Genomic DNA, 21,164 nt, shown 5'->3' with positions numbered 1-21,164 from the left:
TTCTATTTGCTACTGGAAAAAGTTATGAACTGTTTTGATTTCATTGCAGTGCTCTGCATAACCAGGAAGGAAAAGAAGTGTTGCAGAAATGATCTGGCCACATACTCGTTCTTTGAAACAGTAGTAGTGCTTGGAGAAGGACTAATGCATGCCGCTGCTTAAAATTTATTTGTTTGTTTATTTATACTGAGTGGTAGTTCTCTCAAACTACCTCATAAAAGGCATGGGAAGTACTTTTTACTTTAAAAATACTCTTGGACTAAACTTACAGCAGCATTTTTGGGCTTGGGTGTTTAGTAAAGTCTACCATAATATTTTTTTGTCAGTGTGTGGTGTTCTAAGCAGCTGTATTCAGCTGTTCTCTTACTGACATCGCTAGTATAGTGCTCTGAGACTGGAGGAATACTGCAGGACTGGGGATCCCTGGGCCTTTTTCAGACTCCAACTCAGCTGATTATCTGGCCTGTGTTTAGTTGCCTCTATAAACTGGGTCTGGCCCACCCTTCCTGTAGGAGGTGAATCTCAACATTTTCAAATCAAAGGTGTTAGCAGAGTCATAACCTAATCAGTAAAAGCAGTAAGCACTCACTCTTCTTACCCTTCTCCTTGTACATATGCATTTATTGAAAGGATATTTTATTACTAATGCTTTTATGTTATGGGTTGTATCAGAACATAAGTTTGTAGTAAACTCATTCCTGATTCTGTATTCCAGGGTCCATTAAAATAACTAGCTAGCATTTGAGGGTGCCAAGGCAGTGGCACAGGCTGCCCAGGGAGGTTGTGGAGTCTCTTTCCCAGGAGACATTCACCCCCCGCCTGGACGCGGTCCTGTGCCCCCTGCTCTGGATGTGCCTGCTCAAGCAGGGGGTTGGACAGGGTGGTCTCCAGAGGGCCCTGCCAGCCCCCACCAGTCAGTGATTTGCTACATTTATGCAGCATACTACAGAAGTATTAAAGACTTGCTTTCGTTTAGTGGGGTCAGGCCTTGAATCACACCTGCGGGAGGCTGTGTACGGTATCTGGAGGTACATCGGCACACTTATGTGGGCTTGTTCTTTCTAAGAAATTGCGTACTTGACCACTAGTAATACGGGTTGAGGTCACTACACAAGAGTGAGCATTTAGAAGCAGTAACAGGCTGTGCAGAGCAGTGTGACATAAGAGCTGTATCTTTCTGCGTGTACGCAAGGGGGCAGAGTTAACCGTAGCATTTTTACTAACACTTCTGTCAAACTTGCTGATTTTGTTGGAGGCAGCAAGGGGCAGAGAGAGAGCTTCAGTGTTTCTGGTTAGGGGTCTGCTGTGTTCAGAAGCTAAAATAAGGCTTGATACCAGCTTTATTGCATCATGTGTCCGGTCTGAAGTGGCCTTGTATTTTTAGTTACCCAGGGATCGAACTCTGGAAAATCTGCAGAGTTGAGAAGAAAGGCTAGTTATTCCTGAAAGTTGATGGTGAAATACTGAGAGCAGGTTCTGCAGCTTGAGCTGTAACTGAAACTAATACTGCTTTGGAAAATCCAAAATAAGTGGTGAATAGAAGGAGACAACAGCATATGAATGCTTTGTGAGGTTCTAGTAGTGCAGCGAGTATAAGTTTTAGTACAGTACAATGCAACAACAAATGAAGAGTGCTTTTTGTAAAATAACTTTAGCAAGGAATGTACAGTGACTTCTTCCCCACCCATGAGTATCCATGTGCTGTTTGATGGAATTCATAGAATCATTAAGGTTGGAAAAGACCTCTAGGATCATCAACTCCAACCATCAACCCAACAAAACCGTGTCTCCTAAATCATGCCCTCAAGTGCCACATCTACACATTTCTTTGAACACCTCCAAGAATGACAACTCCTCCCCCTCTCTGGGCAGCCTGTGCCAATGCCTGACCACTCTTTCAGTAAAGAAATTTTTCCTAATATCCAATCTAAACCTCCCCTGATGCAGCTTGAAGCTGTTTCCTCTCATTCCATCACTAGTGACTTGGGAGAAGAGACCAACACCCACCTCGCTACAACCTCCTTTCAGGCAGTTGTAGAGAGCAATAAGGTCTCCCCTCAGCCTCCTCTTCTCCAGGCTAAACCCCCCCAGTTCCCTTTGCTCCCCAGCACAGGGGTCTCTGCTGTTCTCCAGACCCTGCCCCAGCTCCGCTGCCTTTCTCTGGACACGCTCTAGCACCTCAATGTCTTTGTAGTGAGGGGCCCAAAACTGAACACAATTTTCAAGACGCGGCCTCACCAGTCTCAAGTACAGGGGCACAATCACTTCCCTGCTCCTGCTGGCCACAGCAGTGCTGACACAAGCCCGGGGGCTGGTGGCCTCCTTGGCCACCCGGGCACTGCTGGCTCATGCCCAGCCGGCTGTCAGCCAGCACCCCCAGGGCCTTCTCCGCCGGGCACTTCCCAGCCCCTCTGCCCCAGGCCTGGGGCGCTGCCTGGGGTTGGGGTGACCCAAGGGCAGGACCTGGCACTGGGCCTTGTTAAACTTCATACAATTGGCTCAGGCCCATCGATGCAGCCTGTCCAGGTCCCTCTGCAGAGCCTTCCTGCCCTTGAGCAGATCGACACTCCTGCCCAGCTTGGTGTCATCTGCAAACTCACCGAGGGTGCATTCAATCCCCTCATCCCGATCAGTGATATTAAACAAGATATTAAACAAGACTGGCCCCAACACTGAGCCCTCGGGAACCCTGCTCGTGAGCAGCTGCCGACTCAATTTAGCTCCATTCGCCACAACTCTCTGGGCTTGGCCGTCCAGCCAGTTTTTTGCCCAGCGAAGAGCACACCTCTCCAAGCCATGAGCTGCCAGCTTCTCTAGGAGGATGCTGTGGGAGACAGTGTCAAAGGCTTTACTAAAGACAATGTAGACAACATCTACAGCCTTTCCTTCATCCACTAGGTGGGTCACCCTGTCATAGAAGGAGACCAGGTTGGTCAGGCAGGACCTGCCTTTCATGAACCCATGCTGACTGGGCCTGATCCCCTGGTTGTCCTGCACTTGCCTTATCAGCTCACTCGAGATAAACCGCTCCATAACCTTCCCCGGTACCAAGGTCAGGCTGACAGGCCTGTAGTTCCCCAGATCCTCCTTCTGGCCCTTCTTGTAGATGGGTGTCACATCAGCATGCCTGCAGTTGTCCGGGACCTCCCCTGTTAACCAGGGCTGCTGATAAATTCAAAGTAGTCATCCCTATTTCTAGAATCTAGAAAGGAAATCATTGAAGGAGAGGTTGCTTACAGGCCTGTCACAGAGGCAACAGTGTACCTGAGTCCTTCAAAGCCAGAGCCGGGACTAAGCAGCACGTTATTTCTTAAATATAAACTTGCTATGCGTGGTACACACATTCAGTAAAGATAACATTCAGCTGCTTGAAAGACATTGAGGCAGAACTCTGAAAGCAGACTTTTAACAGAGCTTGGAGCATCTTGTATACCACTGCCATTATGCTGTTGAGCAGAAAAAGGTACTTCAGTGTTTGTGAGCTTATTGAGACTTTTTAATACAAATGTGGAACCAAAGCAGGCAAAAGTTATGTCTCAGCCTGACTTGCAATGAGAGGATTAGTCTCCTTTCACACATACTGTCACGTCATTTAGGGGTTTTTATTTTAAAGAAAAACTTCTATAATGAGCAATGCTTGGAGCAGAGGATTCTACATTGTATTATCTGAAATATAGCACTAACGTGGGAGGTAGCTGCACATTTATGTATATGGTGCAGTGAGCCAGTAGCGTCTGTGACCAGTTCCCTAACCAAGGTGACTGATTTTGGAAGGGGCGGGGGGAAACTTGCTTTTATACTGTGTGAGCTATAATGCTGCTGAAGCTTAAATGCTATCGGGCTTCAATTGTGACAATGATTATATATATTTAAAAGTCTGAGTTAGGTCTAACATCTACTTGTATTCTGCGTATACTTAGTAGGTAATTATTCTCATCTGTTGTGCTTGTTCAGTGTTTTCTTTGAATCATAGCCGCAAACATAAAAACGTTTGGGGATTGCTTTCTTCAGTAAGCTTGAATTTTGTCTCAAATGATTAACATTTTTAACCTGAATATAGAAATAATAGACTCAACAGCAGCTGGCAAGAAGATATGATGCCTTTGTACTCTTCCAGTTACATCGCTCTTGAGAATAAAAAGACTGGTTGTATAAGTACACTTAAAATCTCCAGCTAAACTAGCCCATACACATAGGGCTCATAACTGTAAAACACTTAACGGCCACCAAAGTTAAATGATTTTAAAAGTTACTTTAAGAGTCAGTAATTCCTGCAGTAGAATTATTTCAAATATGGCATGGCAGAGGCAGCTGGGACTCCTGGCAGGAGCTCCCTAAGCAGGTTACTGGTTAGATTATGAAACCTGTCTCCCCTTCATGAATTTTATAGACATTTTCTCCCATTGCATAGGTAGCTGCAGCTTATTGTCTGCAGAGAGATGGGTTTAAATACTGCAAGTGATCCTTTATACTCCTTGAAGATAGGTGTTACCTCCTACCTCCGAGCTGTTTAGGGACTCTCTTCCCAGCCTGCATCTTCAGGATATTTCTAAAACCTGATTTGGGATATTTTCCTGATGTTCTGGTTTAACAAAACACTGTGTAGATAGCAAGGGGTGGGGTGCCCGGTCCAGTGATGGTCTGGATTCTTTAACCTTTTTTTTTTTTTTTTTTTTAATTCTAATACTGAGACACTTAATGTCTTACCTTGCTTTATCAGACGATCGAGCACGTAGGTCTCCTCGGAAGCTTCCCACATCTTTGAAGAAGGAAGAAAGGAAGTGGGTTCCACCTAAATTCCTGCCACACAAATATGATGTCAAGCTGAAAAATGAAGATAAGGTGAGCTGTCTGCTTGAATCCTTTCAATTTTAACATGAGTATGCAAGTTCAATTAAATAATCATTATCAGTGTGTTTGTACAGCACAGTGTAGTACTTTCTGCCAGAGTCATGGTATTGGAAACAGGCTGGCTGTAGTTGTCTGTGAGGCTGACTAGCCTGGCTCTTTCTATATATAATTGGGTTTTGTGTGTGGAGAGGCCTGACCATTCTCTGGTACCATACGCTAAGTCATGGTGCACCAGTAGCTTTAGGGTGGTTGCTGTTAACAGGCTTATCTCTGCTCAGGCAGTTAATGACACTTGGTCAGAGTTAGACTAGTTAAATGATGAGTGGCAGTTGCTGCTCTTGTTTGAACTGAGCTTCTCTGAGAGTCATAGGTCGCTGTGCTTCAGGAAGCTCTGTGTAGCTGCAGCACTGCTGCTTGCTTTTTGTCATCTGTTTCCTAGTTTGACAAGAGAGGCAGTGCTGACCTCAATTTAATGAGCACCACTTGCAGAGTTACTCCTGTGGTCTCGGGGAAAAAAAAATCAAAACAAAATAAACAGTAATATGTAAAAATCAGTAGCAAGCACAAGCTGGAGGAAGGTCAGAGATAAAGCAGTGGACTTTGGCAGGAAATCTGCAACATTAATTTTTTTTTTAACCTCCTTTTCGGCTAGCTGAATCTCCTACCAATCTCTGTTGTGCATCTCAGTTCTGCAAATTCTGTTTGTTTGGTTTGTTTTGAGTCTTTGCAAGGCAGCTTTGAAAGAGCGAAGAGTTTGTGGATATGAAGCAGTAAAATGGTCCTTGCTCCTTTTAGCCATATGATATGTATTTATAACATGATTAGAAGTTAAATGTTAACAGTATGTCTGTTTGTTATCTCCAAGATCATCAGCAACGTACCAGCAGATAGCTTAGTCCGTACAGAGCGTCCTCCCAACAAGGAGATCCTGAGGTACTTCATCCGTCATAACGCGCTACGGGCTGGCACTTGTGAGAATGCCCCGTGGGTAGTGGAGGATGAGTTAGTGAAGAAATACTCTCTCCCCAGTAAATTTAGTGACTTCTTGCTTGACCCACATAAGGTAAGAATTCCTAAAAGTACCTACTTTGCTTTCTCACCCATTCCCCACCCTTAAACAGTCTTGGCAGAGACTTTGGTGTGCCAGTTGGGTTTTGGTGCTCCCAAGCTTACAACAGCATAGAGAGATGTAGAGCAGGAAGGCCCACTCTTCTGAGGATTGAATGTCTGAAACAGTGGTCTACTTTGAAAATTTGAACTGCACCAGGAAATCACATCTTTGCTTGTAGACAAATGGGAGAGCTGTAGTGCTTAGCTGGCAACGTCAGTTATTGGGCCCTTTTCATGGTTACAATGCAAAAGCTGGATGTGTTTTGACTTCATGATGCTTGGTTCTTGTATGGTGCTGGATTGAGTGACAGAAGAATCCACAAATCTAATAAAGACTCTAAGCAGCAGGGGTGTTTTTTTCCAAGTCCTTTGTAATGACCAGCCAAATACACTGTTAACTGAGTAAATTAAACTGAGTTATGTTAAAATCTGCTGTTCTAAAATTCATCTTTGGGTGTAGAAAGCACTATTTTGTTCATTTAGTAAACTCACTTCTTCATGGACTCAATCTTTGTTAGGCATTATTCTAAAATTAGAAGATAAATACTTGCTATATCACTTTTTCCTCATGAGGAGGAGAACACCCTTTCCTAGCAAGCTTCTACAGACTCTTCTGGACCCTTGTAAATTTGCTTAAAGGGAAAAATAAATTCTTCATATTTGAGCTGCGTTCACCTGTGCTGTAGTATTTAGGGTCACTGCATTAATAGAAATTAAAGTATTTGCTGGTGGTGTACAAATTCTTTTATTCACCGTACTGATGGATGGAGGCGTACCCTTAGCATAAGAAGAAGTATGCAACTGTAACATCTTCAGTTTGACTTACAGAAGTCCTTAGCTTTATGTGCAGGGGCGGTGCTTTTCATAGTGTCTTTCTCACTTGGCATAGAGATAGAATTTATGTTGAGTTTTTAAATTTTGAGAAGTGGCTGGAAAATGTATTAATCCAGAATTAGTGTTCTGACAGAATAACTTGGTATAAGCGACAGTTGGATATACAGTATGAGCTGTAGATCTAGTATTTGTGAATTTGTAATTCTCATGATTCATATCCATGCTGGATGCTTTTGGTTTAGGTAATTCTCTTCAGCAAAGATTCAACACAGAATTTTTGTGGAATTAAGTTATGCAGACGCTGGTTTTGGTGGTAGTGCAATCTTCAGTAAAAATTTCTCTCATGGGCTAATGAAGGCTCTTAAAGTAAAGCCTTCAAGAGCAAACATCCATGGGCCAGAAAATCTGAATATTCCTATGGCAGTCTTAACCTGATCACATTTGTGTATGTGTGTTCTTCAATAAATGCTTCTTAGATGTTTGCACCTTTTTCTGTGCTTACCACTGTGGAATTTTTTTATTGCTAAGGAATCTCAAATTCCAGTAATTTTTTCCATTATGTAAAGGTTATATCCTTGTATTTTATTTATCACTTCTTGAAATATATTGGTATTCTGACTTATCCTGAAACTGAATTTGAGATCCTGAGATAGTCTTGAAATTGGTCTCTCTTGGCTCTGGGTTAAACTGCTCTCTGCCAAAAGTATGCTGTCAGGTAGGTTATTTCAGCAGCTTAAAAACAATCAGATATTCAGCCACATTACTTGAGAATTGAATCCTGTTTCACCTTCCTTCCAGGCTGTCATGGTTTTAGCTGGGATAGAGTTATTTTTCTTCACTGCAGCTGGCATAGTGTTTCTGTTTTTTTCCCTTTTCCCCTTTTTATTATAATTATTGTTATTACTATAATAATAATAATAATAATCATTATTATCATTATCTTATTTTAATTATTAAACTGTTCTTATCTCAACCCACAAGTTTTTTTTCCTCTTGCTTTTGCCTTTCCGATTCTCTCCTCCATCCCACAGGGGTGGGGGCAGTGAGCAAGTGGCTGTGTGTTTAGTTGCTGACTGGGGCTGAGCCACAACAGTCCTTTTTGGTGCCCAATGTGGGGCTCAAAGGGTTGAGACAATAACAGCTGTTGGTCACAGCATAGACTCTGTTCTCAGTATTAGTTTATCCGATCTGCACCATGCTCTTGTATTTGCTGTGTCTGTTAAAGATTGGTGTTGGTTTTTGTGGTCTGCTGTGCTCCGCAGTGATTAGTGATGTATTGCCTGGGAGAATTGTTTTTAAAACACTGGCCTTGAGTTTTATTTGGTATTTGAAGTTTATATTGAAGCCATTACTGTACGTCGGGTACCACCTCATAGATACAGTTAGCAATTATACCTCCTTCTCTTGAGAGGTTTTTTATGGAGGAAATATAGAACGGCTCCTTAGCTACCATCTTCTGTAATGCCTCTTCCTTCATTATAACAACTTTTCAGTATCTTGAACATCCTTGGGTAGTTAAGATAGATGTGTTGATATTGCTTTGGCAGACCATTTCAGCTCTAAGGTTAATAAGCAATTTAAGAATATCATGCCCCAAGGCTCGATAGCTATGCGTGGCAGGGTATGTGGGGTAGTGTGGGCAAATGCCTAAGACAGTGGGCACCCCCAGTGTCGTGGGACTTCACCCCTGAACCAGTGCAGAATCCTGAAAAATCAGTAGAATATTTGGAGGAGGTATGTTGTCACCCTGGCAATTCCAGGGAGGTACAAATCACTGCAGTGTGCTGGGGCCTGGCCCATGCCTATCGAGCCCTGTTTAACACTATTCAACACTATACCCCCAAGGGGAAGAGAAGGCCTCTGGATCTCAAAGGACGAGGACAAGGAAAGCGACCAGCACTGCGGCCACTCAAACCCCCATGACAGACACTGCAGCTACTCCAACCTCAGTGACAAGCATTGCAGCTAAATCAGAGGATCAACCCATGCCAGTATCAGTCGCCCCTATACTCAAGAAGAAATCCTGGAAGATAAAGTCAACTAGTTTGGAAAGAGATGATGAAGCAGGGCCATCATGAGGAGAGGAGGAGGAAGAAGAAGGACTCATACAAGAAACGGAAACTACCTGATCCCTATCCTTGAGTGAGTTGCAAGATATGCGAAAAGATTTCGGCCATCGTTCAGGTGAGCACATTGTCCCCTGGTTGCTCCGAAGCTGGGATAACGGGGCCAGCAGTCTGGAATTAGAGGGGAAAGAAGCCAAACAACTGGGTTCCCTTTCTGGGGAAGGGGGCGTTGACAAAGCAGTTGGAAAAAGGACACAAGCCCTCAGCCTCTGGAAGCGACTCCTGTCAGGTGTGAGAGAAAGGTACCCCTTCAAGGAAGGTATTGTATTTCACCTAGGAAAATGGACAACCGTGGAGAAAGGTATCCAGTACCTGAGGGAACTAGCCGTGCTTGAGGTGATTTATAGTGACCTGGATGATCAAAAGTCATCCAAATATCCAGATGAGGCCCAGTGCACACGACCCATGCGGTGGAATTTTGTACAGAGGGCACCATTAATGCATGGAAACTTACCGGCAATAATGTCCTGGAAAGGTGACAAGACACCAACAATGGCAGAGGTGATTGATAAACTCTGGGAGTAGGAAACAAATATCTCTTCCTCCCTCATCTCAGCTTTGGAGAAACTGTCCTGGGAGTTCCAGCAATTCAAAGAAGATACGTCCTGCTCCCCACCAGTACGAACCAGTATCTCAGCCATTAGGAGTAAGCATCCCTTTGCTCAAGAGAGAGGATACACCATGACGGGGCACCGTGTGGTTTTACCTGTGTGACCACGGAGAGGACATGATCAGGTGGGATGGCAAGCCTACCTCAACCCTAGAGGCACAGGTACGTGAGCTGCAAGGGAAAACAATCACTCAGAGGGGTTTCTCCAGGAAAGCTGCTGCTCCAGTTTCCAGTAAGCAATTCCCCAGACAGAGGAGCAGAAGCGCTGATTTTCTGTCTGATCTTAATAGAGACACTTTTGATTCCCATTTACAAGAAGTGATAGACAAGTACTATGACCAGGACTAGAGGGGCCCTGCTTCCAGCCAGGTGGAGGAAAGGGATAACCGGGCTTACTGGACTGTGTGGATCCGATGGCCTGGCACGTCCGACCCACAGGAGGATAAAGCTTTAGTGGACACCGGCGCACAGTGCACCTTAATGCCATCAAACTGTATCGGGGCAGAACCCATCAGCATTGCTGGAGTGACAGGGGGATCCCAAGAGCTAACTGTATTGGAGGCCGAAGTGAGCCTAACTGGGAATGAGTGTCAAAAGCACCCCATTGTCACTGGCCCAGAGGCTCCGTGCATCCTTGGCATAGACTGTCTCAGGAGAGGGTATTTCAGGGACCCAAAAGGGTACAGGTGGGCTTTTGGTGTAGCTGCCTTGGAGACAGAGGAAATTAAACAGCTGTCTACCTTGCCTGGCCTCTGGAAGGACCCTTCTGTTGTGGGGTTGCTGAAGGTCAAAGAACAACAGGTGCCAATCGCCACCACAACAGTGCACCGGCGGCAATATCGCACCAACAGAGACTCTCTGATCCCCATCCACGGGCTCATTCGTCAACTGAAGAGCCAAGGAGTCATCAGACCCACTCACCCTTTAACAGTCCCATATGGCCAGTGCAGAAGCCTAACGGAGAGTGGAGGCTAACAGTAGACTATCGTGGCGTGAATGAAGTCACTCCACCGTTGAGTGCTGCTGTGCCAGACATGCTAGAACTTCAATACGAACTGGAGTCCAAGGCAGCCAAATGGTATGCCACAACTGATACCACTAATGCATTCTTCTCAGCCCCTCTGGCAGCAGAGTGCAGGCCACAGTTTGCTTTCACTTGGAGGGGTGTCCAGTACACCTGGAATTGACTGCCCCAGGGGTGGAAACACAGTCCTACCATTTGCCATGGACTGATTCAGACTGTACTGGAACAGGGAGAAGCTCCAGGACACCTTCAATACATTGACAACCTCATCGTGTGGGGCAACACAGCAGAAGAAGTTTTTGAGAAAGGAGAGAAAATAGTCCAAATCCTTCTGAAAGCTGGTTTTGCCATAAAACAAAGTAAAGTTAAGGGACCCGCACAAGAGATCCAGTTCTTAGGAATCAAATGGCAAGATGGACGTCGTCAGATCCCCATGGATGTGATCAACAAAATAGCAGCCATGTCTCCACCAACTAGCAAAAAGGAACACAAGTTTTTTTTTGGGTGTCGTGGGTTTTTTGAGAATGCATATTCCACATTACAGTCTGATCATAAGCCCTCTCTATCAGGTGACCCTGAAGAAGATTGATTTCAAATGGGGCCCTGAGCAACGACAAGCCTTTGAACAGGTTAAACAGGAGATAGTTCATGCCGTAGCTCTTGGGCCAGTCCGGGCAGGACAACATGTAAAGAATGTGCTCTACACGGCAGCCGGGGAGAATGGCCCTACCTGGAGCCTCTGGCAGAAAGCGCCAGGGGAGACCCGAGGTCGACCCCTAGGGTTTTGGATTCGGGGATGCAGAGGGTCCGAAGCCCGCTATACTCCAACTGAAAAAGAGATATTGGCAGCATATGAAGGGGTCCGAGCTGCTTCAGAAGTGGTTGGTACTGAGGCACAGCTGCTCCTGGCACCCCGACTGTCGGTGCTGGGCTGGATGTTCAAAGGGAACGTCCCCTCCACACACCATGCAACTGATGCTACGTGGAGTAAATGGGTTGCACTGATCACCCAGCGGGCTCGAGTAGGAAACCCCAGTCGCCCAGGAATCTTGGAATTGACCATGGGCTGGCCAGAAGGCAAAGGCTTTGGATTATCACCAGAGGAGGGGGTGCCACGTGCTGAAGAGGTCCCACTCTATAACAAACTGCCAGAAAATGAGAAGCAAAACGCCCTGTTCAGTGATGGGTCCTGTCGCCTTGTGGGGAAGCACTGGACATGGAAGGCTGCTGTATGGAGTCCTACACGACAAGTAGCAGAACCTGCTGAAGGAGAAGGTGAATCGAGCCAGTTTGCAGAGGTAAAGGCCATCCAGCTGGCCTTAGACATCGCTGAACGGGAAAAGTGGCCAGTGCTCTATCTCTCTACTGACTCCTGGATGGTGGCAAATGCCCTGTGGGGCTGGCTGCAGCAGTGGAAGCAAAGCAACTGGCAGCGCAGAGGCAAACCCATCTGGGCTGCCGCACTGTGGCAAGATATTGCTGCCCGGGTAGAAAACCTGTTTGTAAAGGTACGTCATGTGGATGCTCACGTCCCCAAGAGTCGGGCCACTGAAGAGCATCGAAACAACCAGCAGGTGGATCAGGCTGCCAAGATTGAAGTGGCTGAGGTGGATCTGGACTGGCAGCATAAGGGTGAACTATTTCTAGCTCGGTGGGCCCATGACACCTCAGGCCATCAAGGGAGAGATGCAACATACAGGTGGGCTCGTGATCGAGGGGTGGACTTGACCATGGATATTATTGCACAGGTTATCCACGAATGTGAAACATGTGCTGCAATCAAGCAAGCGAAGCGGGTAAAGCCTCTGTGGTGTGGGGGACGATGGCTGAAATATAAATATGGGGAGGCCTGGCACATTGACTATATCACACTCCCACAGACCCGCCAAGGCAAGCACCATGTTCTCACCATGGTAGAAGCAACCACCGGCTGGCTGGAAACATCTCCTGTCCCCCACGCCACTGCCCGGAACACTATCCTGGGTCTCGAAAAACAAGTCCTGTGGCGACATGGCACCCCAGAGAGAACTGAGTCAGACAATGGGACTCATTTCCAAAATAACCTCATAGACACCTGGGCCAAAGAGCGCGGCAATGAATGGGTGTATCACACCCCCTATCACGCACCAGCCTCTGGGAAAATCGAAAGATACAGTGGACTATTAAAGACGACACTGAGAGCAATGAGGGGTGGAACATTTAAACACTGGGATACACATTTAGCAAAAGCCACGTGGTTAGTCAACACGAGCGGATCTGCCAACCGAGCTGGCCCTGCCCAGTCAGAATCCTTACGTACTGTGGAAAGGGATAGAGTCCCTGTAGTGCATATAAAGAATAGGTTGGGGAAAACATTCTGAGTTATTGCTGCCTCAGGCAAAGGCAAACACATTCATGGGGTTGCTTTTGCTCGAGGACCTGGGTGCACTTGGTGGATGATGCGCGAGGATGGAGGATTCTGATGTGTACCTCAAGGGGATTTGATTTTGGGTGAAAACAGCCAATGAACTGAATGGTATGATGCTAATTGCTACATAATGTTGTATGTCATCACTACTATGGTTGCTATATGCTATATCAATGGTATCATGGTGGGAATCTCCCAAATTCATAAAAAAATGAACTTTGATTGAGCCAAGCAAAGTGCAGAGGTGATGGAATGAGGACTAACAGTGCAGGGGTGATGGAGCAAGGACTGACTTCAGCATGCAACACTCCAACACCACACACGGCACCTCTCAAAGACTCTTACAATAGATGGAACCGAAGGTCATGGACTAAATGAACTCAATGGACATTTCATGGACATTTTACAGGGTGGTCCATAGAGTGGGGAATGATAAATGAAATCTGTATATTCTGTTAAAGCATGAGAAGGTGGGTAGGGGTTATTGAAGTTGTATTGGATAGTATGGGACCTGAGCATGACGTAAATGGTCTGGAATAAGGGGTGGATACTGTCATGGTTTTAGCTGGGATAGACTGAATTTCTTCACTGCAGCTGGTGCAGCGCTGTGCTTTGGACTTAGCGTGAAAACAGTGCTGGTAACACACCGATGGTTTGGTTGTTGCTGGGCAGCGCTTGTGCTAGTCAAGGGCTTCTCCAGCTCCCCAGGCTCTGCCGGGGGCACAAGCAGCCGGGAGGGGAGGGGGCACAGCCAGAGAGGGGATTCACACTGACCAAAGGGACATTCCATATCATGTAACGTCATGCCCAGTAGGTTACTGGGAGGGGCTGGTGGGGGAGGGAGGCAGCAATCGCGGCTCTGGGACAGGCAGCATCAGTTGGCAGGTGGTGAGTGGTTGTGTCGCTTGTGTTTCTGGTTTTTTCCCTTTTTCCCTTTTCCTTTTTATTATATTATCATTATTGTTATTACTGTAATAATAATAATCATTATTATCATTATCTTATTGTAATTATTAAACTGTTCTTATCTCAACCCACAGGTTTTTTTACTTTTGCTTTTGCTCTTCCAATTCTCTCCCCCATCCCACAGGGGCAGTGAGCGAGCGGCTGCGGGGTGTTTAGTTGCCGACTGGGGCTGAATCATGCCACAGATGCTTTCAGGCAGTTCAGAAACCAGTCTCTGAACTTTTGTCACCCATCACTTCTGTGCTCCTTCACTTTTCCTCTGGGTGTTGAGCGGGGTGGGGTCCAGGGCTGAACCCTACATGACTCACAAAAAAATTTCTGAGCAATGCTTTTTTTTTTAAATTAATGTCAGCATTTTCCAGACAAACTCCCTCCCCACAACCTTTTAAGTAGAAACAAATTGGTTTTAACTAATGTAGTAGGAAACATTTAAAATTATTTGTAGTGTTTCATTTTGTAAAGTTAACTGTGAACTTCCTGGAATGCAGAATGTTGAAAGCTATTGCAGAAGCCTGTTACCTTTAACGTATTGAGTACTCCTTGTTCATTGGAAAAAATATATTAAAAATAAACATAGGCAAAAATAATTGACAGAAGGGGATCTAGATAATTTTATTTACCTTTATATATTAATATCAAATAATTTTTTTCTTTAATTTTAGTATATGACTCTCAACCCCTCAACCAAGAGGAAGACCTCCCGATCACCTGACAGAAAGCCTTGTAAGAAATCCAAAGCTGATGGATCATCCCTGGGTCAGCCACTGAGCCCTACTCTGTGGTGCCACGTGCACTTGGAGAAATCTATTATTGGCTCTCCACTGAAAGTGAAAAACTCTAAGAATTCAAAATGTCCTAATAAGGAGCTAGAAGAGGTGATGAAGATTGTGTCACCTGCTAAACTTGGTTCTAACTTTCACATTCCAAAGAGGAGCCGACTGGGGAAGGGCAGCAACAAATCCTTGGACAAAAAGCAAAGAGGCAAAAGGGTTCTGAATGGCCAGAAGTCATCAGGGAAATCAAAGTCTCCTAGGAAAGGCTTGAAGACCCCTAAGATGAAAATGAAACAAATGACACTACTGGACATGGCTAAAGGTACCACTAAGGTCTCCAGGGCTCCCAGGAATTCTGGAGGCACCCCTAGGTCTTCCAGCAAACCCCAGAAACATCTGCCTCCTGCAGCACTCCATCTCATTGCCTATTACAAAGAAAACAAAGACCGGGAAGACAAAAAAAGTGCTCTTTCCTGCATCATCTCCAAAACAGCTAGGTTACTCTCAAATGAGGATCGTGCCCGTCTCCCCGAGGATTTGCGAGGGTTAGTACAGAAACGCTACGAGCTTCTAGAGCACAGGAAGAAATGGGCCACCATGACAGAGGAGCAGCGAAAGGAGTACATGAAGAAGAAAAGGGAGAAGCTGAAAGAAAAACTGAAGGAGAGAGCAAAGGAGCGGAAGGAGAAGGAGATGAAGGAAAAACTGGAAAAACAGAAAAGATATGAGGACCAAGACCTCAAAGGAAAGACGTTGCCTACTTTTAAACTGGTTGATACTCCAGAAGGACTTCCTAATACGCTCTTTGGGGATGTTGCCATGGTGGTGGAGTTCCTGAGCTGTTACTCAGGGTTATTGATGCCAGATGCTCAATATCCCATCACGGCAGTTTCCCTGATGGAAGCACTTTGTGCAGAAAAGGGAGGCTTCCTTTATTTGAACCGAATACTGGTCATTCTCTTGCAGACCCTGCTGCAGGATGAAATTGCTGAAGATTATGCTGAGCTGGGGATGAAGCTTTCTGAAATACCACTTACTTTGCATTCTGCTTCTGAGTTGGTTCGCCTATGCCTACGCAAATCAGATGTGCAAGAGGAAAGTGAGGTCTCAGATAATGTAGATGAAAGCAAGGATTCGGCAGCTTTTGAGGATAATGAAGTACAGGATGAGTTTTTGGAGAAACTGGAGACATCAGAGTTCTTTGAGTTGACTCCTGAAGAGAAATTGCGAATACTGGGAGCACTGTGCCACCGGATCCTAATGACATACTCGGTGCAGGACCATGTGGAGGCCAAGCAGCAGACATCGGCTGAGCTGTGGAAGGAGCGCCTAGCTATCCTGAAGGAAGAAAATGACAAGAAGAGAGCAGAAAAACAGAAGCGGAAAGAAATGGTGGCCAAGAACAAGGAGAATGGGAAAGATGAGAATATGATGGGAAGAAATGAAAAGAAAAAAAACGAGATGATGAAAATAGAGCACCGGGTAGAAATAGAAGCTGATGATATGATCAGTGCTGTGAAGAGCAGGCGCCTTCTTGCCATCCAGGCCAAGAAAGAGAGGGAACAACAAGAAATACAAATGAGAGGTAAGAAATACCGGGAGGGTAGAGCGTTTGTGTGTTGTGGAGTAGAGGGAAATAAGTTAATGGCAAAATTGACAGCCTATTTTAAAAAGCTTTACCTGGTTTTAAGGGATTTACTCACTGGAGAAGTATAATTCAGCTTCTGTGGTTCCTGTGGAAGCTCAAAATCTGGAATGTTAAGAAAAAGCAGTAACTGCTTCTAGATTTTTATCTGTGGGCATCTTTTGTTCAGTACCTTTCCAGTCCTGTCAAGCCCAGGAAGGTTTGAGAACAGAATCTGTTTTGGGACCAAAAAAAAAAAAAAATTTGTCTACGTCAAAACATCTTCTGGCTCTTATATACAGAGGAGCTATTTCCTGCCCAAAAGCTAGTCGCTAGTCCCTACAGCTGCTGCTGGCCTTGCTGCCATGCACATTGTCAGTCTGATGCTAGAAGCCCTTCTCCCAGATAAGGACTTAAGCAATACGTTTCAATTTACAGTTTCTCACTTTAAAGAATTGGTTATAGAGTTGTATAAGTATAAACTGTCCACTCAAAGCTCTGTAAATGATGAGTTGCAGTACCGAACTTTGTATGCCTCTGTAAGTAGTGCTTTTCGCTAAGGAATGTGGAATATGAAGAGCAAAATACTTTGGAATTACACTTCAGGGATTTTTTTGGTTTTAAATGTGGGTACTGGGCAGAGGGAAGTGGATAGTATAACTCATCTGGATTGTTATTTCCCTTCTGGAACAGTTGAGGGACAAGCATCCCACATGGAGCCTGGCTTATGTGCCTTAGCTGTAATCTGGGAGTATCTGTTCTAGGAGACCAGGAATAGGTAAATAATGTGGAATACCCTGAGGCATCTAAGGAAGTAGACTGGATACAACTGTGCTTCACATTAGAAATAAACAGACCTTTCAGATCTTCTCTTAAGAACTGTGAGTCTTAGAAGTATCAGTAAACTGCTGAAGATCTGGAGTGCTGTCCTTCTCCAGAAAAACAAAATACCAAATATCTAATATGCTGTAGCTGAATGGCCTCTTGGCCCCAGTTCTTGTAGTGATCCCGTTTTTTGTCAGCAAGTTCAAACTCATGGTAAGATTTTACTGCAAAATTAAATACAGTTTGGACACTACTCCTTGGGATACTTCTTGCTCTCACTTGATAGTTTGTACTTGTTATATCTGAAGAACAGCAGTATTATGTTGATGGAGATAACAATCATTTGGCTTGCGTGCTGAGGAAGTTTAATTCATTCGTTTGGACTCTACGAGGAAAACTAGGTCTCTCTGGCAGGGTAGGAGGGATTAAGCCTTTCATTAAGGTTTGAATTCATGTTGCTTCCGTTCCACATAATAAACCCCAACATTTCAGGCATCCAAGGCTTCTTTTACCTGTTAAGCAGTTGCTACCAGGCATAAAGGTACCCTCAAAGTACCAAAGATCTTGGTTGATGTTGTTGGTGCAGTAGTTAGGGCTGCAGAGCTGGCAGCTCGGAGCTAATGTGTTCAGGACCTCAGACTTGGGGTCTGGTGTGGTTTCAATATGTGAAAAGTAGTTCTGGATAACCACAGTGAGAACTGCATCAGTGTGCTCCTACCATCACACAGGTGTTCTGTGGGCTTTTGCAGCATACTGGCTTTCACTTCAGCTGCATTTGCTTTTAATAATGTTAGTATCTCTGGGGAAAGTAAAAGAGTAGTTGCTGACAAAACACCTATTGTGCAGCGGTTCATATATGGTTCACTGCACAATAGGTGTTTTGTCAACAACTACTCATTTATGTATATATAGATATATATCTCACAGTCAGAGGTTTCCTTTTCACTGCTCTTGTAACATCTGTAACACTGGGAGCACTAACCTCTTTCAAGTTAAACCTATCAAGATTACGACCAGAGCTACCAAGCTAGTCTCAGCTCAAAAAAGAACCCAGTGTAAGAAAGCATAATTTTTTTTGTTCTTTCTTGATTTCAAAGGAAGTGAATCCTGCACTTCCTATTGAGATAACATGATTAATATCTGTATTTTCTTGATAACATGATTAATACCTGTATTTTCTTGATAACATGATTACTATCTGTATTTTCTTGATAGTAAAAGTCAAGTCATTTCCCTTTCCATGTCACTGTGGCAGTTACTAATTGTTCTTTGCCTTATCACTCCATGAAGCAATAGCTCCCGTACAGTCTGTTGGAGGAGAATGGAGAGCTGGAAGCATATACAGCTAATGAAGCCTACCAGAGAGGAAAGTACAGAGAGAAAAGTGCTAACTGAGACTAGCTCGCCATCGCAATTTAAAATGAGATGTGGGGAGGAATCCTTTAGTTAGGGGTCTTTGTTCTCATATTTGTTTGAATGGTTTTGGCAAATGAGTAAATTTAAGTTTCTGTTCTTTCCTTGACTCTTCCTTATTCTGGCACTTGATGGTACCTGCTGCAACTGGTCTTTACAGTTAGATAGAAAAAATACCTGTCTCATGAGTGTCTACGATATCCCATGTTGTAAGCGCTGATGAATTTGCTGGCAGTGTGGCTTGTTCTGGTTGGAGTCTTGGCTCTTGCGGGGAGGGTACTGAGGAAGAGGGAAGCGTACCTTGTGCTAGCATCAGGTGATGGCAGCGAGTCTTGAGAAGGTGTGAAGGAGAGAAGTCCTGGGGGAGTCATATCACCTCTGTCTCCTCCTAGTGGAAGGTGAGAACAGACTTCCTATAGTATGTGTCTCCTGATGGGGTTTGTGAGACTCAGGCTTAAGTGACACAAGGCATTTGGTACTGTGAGAATGGCTGTTGCTCCCTGTCTGCTTTCAGTGCTTTGACACCGGGAGAGGTCATACAGTTTAGGGAGGAGTTGATATTTACAGACTTACGGGTTGCACAGCTGCTTGTGTCTGACAAGTACGGATTAACAGGACAATTTTGTCGTGCTGCAATTACTGTAAGTTGGTATATTGTTGGTATATTATTATATAAAAGTTGATATATTGAGTTGGTGTAACAAATGTAAGGGTATGTTTTTCAGCATGACTCCTCTAATCATTGAGGATTGATTACATTGGCAGGACTTCAGAGACTTACCAGGTATTTACTAACCAACTGTTATTAAACCTGTCTTGATACAGAAAATTGCCTCAAGAGAAAGAGTAGGTTGTAGCCCTGGGAAAAGTCCTAGCAAGAAGTTAGCTTTCTTCCTGGGACAGCAGCCAGCATGTGACCTCTCTATATGCTTGCTTTTACCTGCCCTGATCCACCTCACCCCTTTCATATGGTCTCATTCCATCTGCTTCGAACCTTCCTTTGTGATGCAAAGATAAGTCTTAATTTCTTCGTCCTTTTTAATTTTTTCCTCAAGTCTTCTCAGGACACAGAAGAATGTTGCCTGTAGCCTTTTCTACAAGTCGTGAAGGGGTGATGTTTTTGTTAGACTGAGATCAGGCTCTGAAGAGCCAGTGTGACTCAGTTTGATGTCTTGTTCCTTTTTGTTCAGGCAGTTCTTGGTGAAAGTACACCTATCCTCCAGAGAAGGGCAAAAGTCTAGAGAGATTCTTGAACCAGCATGAGAAGTGCAAATCCTGTTGACCTTAATGATTTGTCTCTTGGCAGAAGCTGCCTTGCTTCTTGCTCCTTACCTAGAGATGTGAAATTACATGTTTTGTTCTGCAAGACTCTTGCCGAGGAGCCTGCGATGGCAGGATTTAGGCCACTACCTATTTTTCTTTCCACTCTTTTTTTGTCAACAGGCATGGATGTTGAGAACTACTGAAATTCTAATACTTCTGTCGTGAGTGGGAAACCTGAGGTTTCTATCTGAATGCTCTTCCACGTCATAGCATATATATGAAAACATGAGGTGTTAGGAGATGTGACTTGGTCGCTGTTGTGAGACGGTTGTGCCTGGAAGAGGCCTCTATTGTGCCAGATCTGTTGTTTTGGTAGGTAAGGTTTTGGGGAGAGTGCTCCCCATAGCTGCAGCTGTGGAAGTGCAGGTGGCCGTTAGCCACACTGACCTCTGTGGTGTCACAGCTGGAAAGTCCCCAACGCTTGAGCTGGCCAGAGCGGAAGTGCTTCATGTATATTGTGCTGTAGTTAAAGATCTTTGACCCTGTTGTTATATGGGTTTGCACAGCAATGGATGCCACTTTTTTGATCTAGAATGAGAAATAATCATGAGGACTAATTTCTCCAGAAAATCTTTATCTAGACTTTCCTCTTTCCTCAGCCCAGTTCATCCTTATGCCTTGACTTCTTAATAATTCTTGAGTTTTTTTCTAGAATGGTGGGTGGAAAGTAAGATGAAGGGTGGATGCCTGTGCCAAAAGAATACTAACCAAAGTCACCAATAATTTTTTTTTTACCTACGTGGTATAGTAAAATAAAAGAATACTGATGTCTGGATACAAAAAAAAAAAGAAGTAATACTTCTCTGTGCTAATTCCAACAGTGAGGATGGAGAAAGAAGCAGAGGAAGAGAGAATCCGGAAACATAAAGCTGCAGCTGAGAAAACTTTCCAGGATGGAATTGCCAAAGCAAAGCTGGTGATGCGCAGGACCCCAATTGGCACTGACCGTAATCATAACAGGTGGGAAAGGAAATGGTCCTGAGCTGCTAGCTCTCCCCTCTGAGAGAAGCCTTATCAGATAGGAGCCCTCAAGAAGTGAGTGATATGGAGGGTGTTGAGAGGACTCCCTGTGCATTTTTGAGGCCTTCCTGTGGAGGTCAGGATCCACTATCCTGTGGATCTTCAAGTGCTTGCATCAGTGCTCAAGAACCTAATTACCAGCCCTGCCCCACCCCCCATGTTTGTTGAACAGGAATGCTCTTAAAATGGATTCTAATAAAAGCTTTTCATGTTCCTCTACTGTGCTAATACAAAGATATACATGCGTTCATTTTTTTA

At 44.7% G+C, this 21,164-nt stretch overlaps 1 protein-coding gene across 6 annotated transcripts in view; it reads left to right on the top strand.

Moving 5' to 3' along the window:
* The window catches only part of BAZ1B (bromodomain adjacent to zinc finger domain 1B), a 58,921-nt gene that overhangs the window by 11,208 nt on the left and 26,549 nt on the right, over window positions 1-21,164 (top strand). For 5 of the 6 annotated variants that reach the window (XM_064467994.1, XM_064467996.1, XM_064467995.1 and 2 more), the window contains exons 5-8: window positions 4,721-4,842; window positions 5,717-5,914; window positions 14,591-16,286; window positions 20,708-20,846. In XM_064467994.1, coding sequence (XP_064324064.1) covers window positions 4,721-4,842; window positions 5,717-5,914; window positions 14,591-16,286; window positions 20,708-20,846 — 2,155 coding nt within the window. Of the gene's footprint in view, window positions 1-4,720; window positions 4,843-5,716; window positions 5,915-9,527; window positions 9,694-14,590; window positions 16,287-20,707; window positions 20,847-21,164 lie in introns of those variants that run through there. The other variant, XM_064468000.1, reaches the window with a different exon arrangement.

This window comes from Phalacrocorax carbo, chromosome 17 (assembly GCF_963921805.1).
Source record: "Phalacrocorax carbo chromosome 17, bPhaCar2.1, whole genome shotgun sequence".
Lineage (NCBI taxonomy): Eukaryota > Metazoa > Chordata > Aves > Suliformes > Phalacrocoracidae > Phalacrocorax > Phalacrocorax carbo.
This window is presented reverse-complemented; position numbering and strand designations above follow the sequence as displayed.